This window comes from Hoplias malabaricus, chromosome X2 (genome assembly GCF_029633855.1).
Source record: "Hoplias malabaricus isolate fHopMal1 chromosome X2, fHopMal1.hap1, whole genome shotgun sequence".
NCBI classification, from domain to species: Eukaryota; Metazoa; Chordata; class Actinopteri; order Characiformes; family Erythrinidae; genus Hoplias; species Hoplias malabaricus.
In genome coordinates, this window is record NC_089819.1 from 37,295,550 (window position 1) to 37,303,221 (window position 7,672).

General features: G+C 38.4%; 1 protein-coding gene across 1 annotated transcript in view; it reads left to right on the forward strand.

Annotated features, from left to right (window-relative positions):
* Window positions 1-4,473: 4,473 nt before the first annotated feature.
* Window positions 4,474-7,672, forward strand: part of LOC136676724 (dual specificity protein phosphatase 5-like) — a 6,496-nt gene continuing 3,297 nt past the window's right edge. Inside the window, exons 1-3 of the mRNA XM_066653914.1 lie at window positions 4,474-4,931; window positions 6,294-6,430; window positions 7,417-7,636. Of these exons, the coding sequence (XP_066510011.1) occupies window positions 4,568-4,931; window positions 6,294-6,430; window positions 7,417-7,636 (721 nt within the window). The 5' untranslated portion in view covers window positions 4,474-4,567. The remainder of the gene's footprint in view (window positions 4,932-6,293; window positions 6,431-7,416; window positions 7,637-7,672) is intronic.

A 7,672-nucleotide genomic window follows, 5' to 3' on the forward strand; every position in this document is an offset into this window, starting at 1 on the left:
CCAGACTTCTTAACATATGAATGGAGGCTGCTAGCCGATACTGCTCTAGGTTATAGTAACACCCCAGCTTCTAGATATGGGAACATTCTTTTTCACACTGAAACTGCATCTCTTAGATCTTTGCATCTAGTTAGAAAAACGAAAAGAGGCCAAGATTCAGGTCAGTTTAATGTATGTCAATTTGGAGTTGCAGAGTTAAGGGTATGGTAAGTTGAGCACATCAGTCTTTATGTACAAAAATATTTATGTACAAAAGTGCCTGGAAAAACCTTAGAAAAACTGTGTGAGTGTGTGTATGCATTTAGAGGTGGTTTTTTTTTATCTCTATGAGGATGGAATTTTTGATTCCAGGAAGCACCTGCCTGTGTCTAAAGCTCATGGCTCATCTGCTCCCATTGTGTGATTTTTTTTTTTTTTTAACTTTTACATTTACCTCAGGAAACCGCTCTTCATACACACACATGGACCAACACACACACACACACACACACACACATATATATAGACAAACACATACATATATACACACACCAGGAAAAAACACAACAGACTCATGCTGGATGATAGAATGGGGAAATCCAGTAGTGCATCTATATAACCATGGTATATGTATTTAAGATATGCTGGGTTTGACAGTATGTAGGTTTGAAAGTTAGATTTTGTGGCTTTTAATATTTTATAGGCTTCTTTAAATTATTCCCTCATGAAACAGCTAAATAGTACTCAACATTTACTGTATACTGTTATAACATTTAACCAAATGTAAAGTATATAATATAATGGCTGAAAACACTAGTTGTTGTCTTAAGTGGATATTCTAAGACAACATAATGCATAATGTAAAAGGGCTGGAAATTAAATTCAGTATGTAATTACTTTAATAAACTTTGTCAAATCAATTGGGGGCGGCACGGTTGCGCAGCAGGTAGTGTCGCAGTCACACAGCTCCAGGGGCCTGGAGGTTGTGGGTTCGATTCCCGCTCCGGGTGACTGTCTGTGAGGAGTTGGTGTGTTCTCCCTGTGTCCGCGTGGGTTTCCTCCGGGTGCTCCGGTTTCCTCCCACAGTCCAAAAACACACGTTGGTAGGTGGATTGATGACTCAAAAGTGTGCGTGTGAGTGTGTGTGTCTGTGTTGCCCTGTGAAGGACTGGCGCCCCCTCCAGGGTGTATTCCTGCCTTGCGCCCAATGATTCCAGGTAGGCTCTGGACCCACCGTGACCCTGAACTCGATAAGCGGTTACAGATAATGAATGAATGAATGAAATCAATTGGGCAGCAATACAAATATGTTCCTTTTGTTTCCTTATATATAATAAAATCTTCTCAGATTTAGTGTGAGCATGTTCATATTGTAAAATGAATCAGCATCTGGAATGCAATCTTGCAGTGAGCTATCATGTTTTAACTGCATAAAAGAATCTCTAGGCTAGCTTTAATTCTGGGTGCATTGGGATTGAGAGTCTGAGAATGTGTGCAAATTGTTCAAGCCCTTAATACTGATTTGAATTGATCTTCATATTCATTATTGATTATGAGCAATGATTAAAGCAACTGATGTGTGACTTTCTTTTTCCAGTTCAGATGTTTGGTTGATTAAAATGGTAGGTGGTGACACAAACATAATAAGACCTATTTTGACATAGATTAAATGTCTGATAAAAGCAACCACAGCATTGAGACATGTTAAGTATTTATTACATGAGAGAAATAGAAGAGTTTGTTTCTGTCTTCAATGGTTAACTGTGTAATTGATTTAATGAAAATGCATACACAAATTTATGCAATATGAACTTAATATTTTATAAATCAAAAGAAGCAAGGGTTAACAGATAACAATGTGTTGTACTGATGTAAGAAACAGATGACTAGTCAGGTTATACTCTCACTAATGCACACTTCCAGATCTCTTTAACATTTGAAAGAGGCTTGTTAACTGATACCTCTCATGCACCCACACCCCACCCCCACCTGAACCGATACAGACACACATTTTAGGGGCTTTCCCTGCTTAACCCACTTGATTTTCATGTGGTCATAGTAGAAACTGACAGTGCTGTTTGTTACCAGTGTAATGTTCAAAAGCTTGGGTCTATTAAGGTACTGGAATGTATTAGTGCCAATGGCACAGATACTTTGTTCATCAGTGAAGGCATAATTGATTGTGAAACTTTTTTAAAGAATCTTTAAAGCAATACCTACAGCCTTCTATAATATATTTTCCAATCTTTCATGGATAAGGGTTTTGCAGCTCTGTAAATTGAATCCATTGAACTCTTGTCCCAGTATCTGTTAAATGTTTTAACATTTTTATTTATAAATAATTATGTATTGGCAGCTATGTAATGAAAATTATCAGCCCTGGTTTCAGTGCTTTAAAATATGATTTGATGATATGATGACACACTAAGGAACAAACTGTTTGCAGGCTTTAGCTTGGGAATGAGCATTTATTTACAAAAAAGCAATGAAAGCAATACATTAATACATAAATATAGTGAATATTTCCTAACTTAAAATGAACACACCTCAAACAGATACTTTTCACTGTTTACTGTTTTTAATAGCAGTCCAAATCCTGTTTAAATGCCAAAGTCCCTGTTTTTTTTTTTTTTGTTTGTTTTATTTTTGGAGTTTACGTTGGTGCATGAATACCAAGAGAACCTCTCTACCATTTTAAGTTCTCAGCTGGTTTTGACCGAGCTCTGGAAAAGAGCGAGAGTGTGTTACCCCAGAGCTCTGTGATGTCATCAAATGAGAGATTACACTGAGGCCATATGGCAGACTGCCTGCTGCTCTAATCCAATAACAACCTGCTCTTCCTGTCACACACACACACACACACACACACACATTAATGCTCAAAATCATGCATGAATTCACACTTACATATATAAAACCAACACATCAAATACACACTTTCACATGAACACATGCATGCCATACTTGTACACACACCATACATTCTTTCCATGAACTCTATAGCAGTGGAACACGTAGGTCAATGTACAGAGAGGCAGTGGAGCTAAATAATGACCTCCAAAGACCTACACTGACTTCAGTAATATTTCGACATATACACAGAAAACTGAAAGAAACAATGTGCATTTTTTGGACATGTAATTCTTACAAAGATGATGCATACTGCTAGAGCTTCTTAACATGAATGAAGTCTGTTAACTGATACCTCTCATTCACCCACCCACACACCCATTTGTATATATTTAGGGGCTTTCCCTGCTCTATCCCATGTGACTTGACTCACCATCTGTATATTATTAGTCCAAAATAATAATGAGGATCTACCTCTAGAATCTCTAATGATAATTTAAATCTTTTACAAACCCAGGTTGACATCCACTGATACAGTATGTGAAATAAGGAAAGCAGTGTTTTTTCAACGGAGTTATGTTTATATCTTCACTTTGTACTGTAATACATATATATTTTTAATATATATAAAAATTGCTTGCAGTACAAAGTTCAGTAAAGAACTGGACTATGCCAAGAGGTGGAACACTTCTCAAGCTGGGTCACTACACTACTGTAGCAAATTTTAACTGGGTTGAGATCTGAGGCGCCTTTCACTGTGGTTTGTCTTGGCTGGATATATTTTTCATTTTTCAGTGATCTTGTTTAGTTTGAATAGGTCACAAGCTGGGAAATTTGTACCATTATTACAGACTTGATTGGGCTAACAGGTGGGTCGCTTTTTTGCATGGGAGCTGATTCTGACAGGCCTGAAACATGGAATCGTTTGAGCTGGGGCCTTTGTACTAGTCTTTTTTTGTGACAGCAGAATTTATCTTGACCATGTGTATTGTGGCTGTGAGATTTATTTTGTTGTTGTTGTTCCCTACAAGCTGCGTATGTGTGTTTAATTTGAAAAAGGCAATATATGAATTCAACTAATTATTATTATAATGATGTGTTCTCATACCTGAGCTCTTTGCTCAGAGGCTGCTACTTTTGTTTTGCAGTGAATGGCTGGGCGTGGGCCAGAAGTGACGTGTAATCCTATTAGAGTTTAAGGGATTACAATGCTCCAACTGACCGCTATGGGACAGGTGAATGTGTCGAGGGCAGCAGTGCCTCTGAAATCTTGTGAAATGTAGGCCATGTTAAGGATGTATAACGGGCAAAAAATGTTCTGAAAGCATCAACAAAAACGCTAAAGTTTCACGTTAAATAAGTGACTAATTTGTCTCGGCCCACTCACTGTTGTTTCAGCAACGGAGGAGAGGGCGTGGCCGCGTAGCCGCTGTCCAAATATGGTCCGTGACGCAAGGAGCCGGAGGTTCCTCTGATTTCCACCCGTAGTCGGACAGGCCACACCTCTGCGGCGCTGTTATTGGTTGGTGACAAGCGGCTGGCCTATGTGAATGCGGAATTGTGTCGGAATACGGGCGATAAAAAAACAGTACAAGCTATAAAAACTAAGACCTAACGGAAATTCCTCATTTGAAATGTACACGTTGTTGGTGGTTGATATTATCTGTATCAGTAAAAACAGACAGCCGTTTATTATTTTAACATTTACTTTAAATTACTGTACCCAAAACAGTCAGAAATGAAGGTCTCGAGTATAGACTGCCGCCGGCTGAGGAGAATCCTGCGGAAGGAGTGCGGGAAGTGTCTGGTGGTGGACTGCCGGCCGTATTTCTCCTTCTCCAGCTCCAGTATTCGCGGCTCAGTGAACGCGAACCTTAACTCCGTTGTGGTCCGGAGAAGCCGAGGCGGGCCCGTACCCCTGCGCTTCGTCATACCGGACGAGAAAGCCCTGTTCCGCCTTCGGCAAGGCAGCTTCTCCGCGGTGGTAGCGCTGGACGACCGCACTCCTCATTTCCAGAAGCTGAAGAAGGACAGCATCGCTCAGATAGTCCTCAACAGCCTGGCGCACCTGGGCAGCACCGCCAACATCTGCTTCCTCAAAGGTCAGACAGGTTTTGGATGTTTGAAAGACTAATTTAATTATTGTTGTTTAATTGTTGATCATTTCGTTTGGTTTTCATGAAATGACCCTAATAACTTCAGTGTAAATGAGCAGGAACATATATAAAAGTTGTTAACATATATGAAAACGTACAGACAAAGCGTTATTTGAGGATATACTACATTTTATACATGTGTGTACATATAGTGTTTTATTATTTTTTTTAAATGTGAGAAACATTAGCTCGTAGGTTTAAACTTATTTTAGTTAACCTTCAGTCGTGTTTGCCCTATTTTGGGCATATTTTCCCACAGTTCATTTTATTCTATAGAGCTATAGTAAATTTTAGACACAATAAGACCGTATTTAGGTGATGTTCTCTCTTCAGACCAGCCTGTCAGTTAGGCCTCTGCCATCAGAGTACACCGGTCATTCACCAACACTGTAAACAGCTCTATTCTAGGCTATATTGTTAATAGAATTAGTGTCTGTTGTTTTTTTTTATTCTTCGAGTTCAGTTCTTTGTGGCAGCCAGGCCCTTCTCATGAGCAACACATTTTTTCAGCTCTTGGAAAATGCGTCAAAGCCGGGATGAGTCAGAGGCTTCAAGACGAGCAGATTATTAGCCTTCCTGTTAGACAGCAGTTTATTCAGAACTAACTGGTGTGAGGAGGGATTTATTTGTTTAGCTGACTATTTTTGGAACATTTCATCTGTGATTAATATGTGTAAACCAAGTCCTGATAATGGAGTTTAAAAATAAAACCCGTGTTCTTTTAACTTGGCTAGATGGCATATTTTGCCTTGTAAAACAGAGATAAGCCTTGCTGTGAAAGTTTTTTAGGACATCGTCTCTGAGGTTTTAGGATTAAATGTTGTAATAATTATATTAAATGTTATAATTATTAATTATAAGTATATTGTAGATCTCAGTTTTTTCTGAAAGTCACACATGCCTTTTAAGGTTGTGTGAAATTGTAATTGTGAATGGTCAAAAATGAAAACTTGTTACATTAACTAGCATTTAATGTGATGGGAAACATTTCCTTTTCCTGCAGTTATTTTTGTTAATAAAAGGTTTTCTTCCAATATTGACATTATACCACATAATTTTTAGTTTTACATGCAATAAATAATGCAGTATGTTTTGTAACATCTTTTATAGATGTCTTTGTATTTATTATCTTATTTGTTGTCCATTCATGTCCTCACCATTCTCACATTTGTTGAACTTACATTTTGTACATTTTGAGGATTGCTACTCTAATTCCTGTCCAGAACAATAAGTAGAATGTCCTTGATACAAAGCACAACAGTTCCAGACATATTTTAACACACAATTTTTTGTCATCCTCAACAACAGGAGGTTATGAGAGCTTCCATTCCCACTACCCTGAACTTTGCACTGAGGCAAAGGCGTCGGAGGCATGTGAGACGGAGCGGGTCTCCAGCAGTCACTGCGAGAGGCTGAGCATCCAGCTGAAACCCGATTACGATCAGGTACACAAAGAGATAAAACCCACTTCCATTTAATAAAGCCACTTCCTCCTTTCAGCCCACTTCTGTCTAAACCACTTCCTAACTTCATATCAGGGGAAACTCTGTGGTTTTACCTTGCCCTTCTGAGATGGTCAGGAATGTCAAAAGTGGAAAAAAGAGAGAACAGACTACAGGTGTTAATAATAATAGTCTCATACAGCGGAATCAACATTTTTGTAGTTTCCTATTTTTCTGTTACATCTGTGACTTTAACAGTAAGCTGTTTACTATCAGGATTATGTAAATGTAATGTGAAATTGTCCAGTTTTGATCAGAAAAGGGCAAATTTATTCTTCCTTATTTTTTTAAATACATGCAAAACTAGCCTTAATTTGCCTGCACTGATGACTGACAGCTAATGGTTGACACCTAAACTTGGTGTCAGTGATCTGACATTATTTTAAAGGTGTACAGCTCACATCAGACTGGTTTTTATCTTTAGCTTTTGGCCTGAAACTGTCAAACCTATTAAAGAAAACATTCACAGAAAGGCTGAGAAATACAGTTAAAATCTTATTTCTAAAAATTTTTAATGCACTTGTACACCTATTGTATGTGTAGTATTTTGCATCCTGAAGAAAATTTAGAAAATAAAACTAAATCCACAGTGCAAATATGTAACTTTCCCACAGCCTTTTATGAGATCTCCCACGTTTGAGCTGTTGTGAATGAACAGCTAAACTTCTACTCCCTTCCACAAAGTAAAAAGTGTACTTCGCCATCTAGTGTAATAAAGTAGAAACAGTTCCATTTCCAGCTTTTACATTTAGTAACTGCTTAAAGCACAGGAAATCACAAAAAATTTGTATTGAAAATGTTGTGTATATTCAAAAACAGGCCTATTTCAGACCATGTATTTGTGTCTTTAAGGTCATCACAGGTTATTTTCAATTTAGAAACTGATACTAGCCTTTTTTTGTGAAATATTTGTGTGTATTTGTGTACAGGGAAAGCCAGTGGAGCTGCTGCCGTACCTGTACCTGGGCAGTGCTCATCATGCCTGCAGTTTCGACTTCCTGAGTGACCTTCACATCACGGCGCTGCTGAATGTGTCACGCAGAGACTCGAGGCCGGCCAAAGGCCAACATCGTTACAAATGGATCCCAGTGGAGGACAGCCACACGGCCGACATCAGCTCACACTTTCAGGAGGCCATAGACTTTATTGGTAAATAGTTATATTCATATGTTCATTTAATTTTTT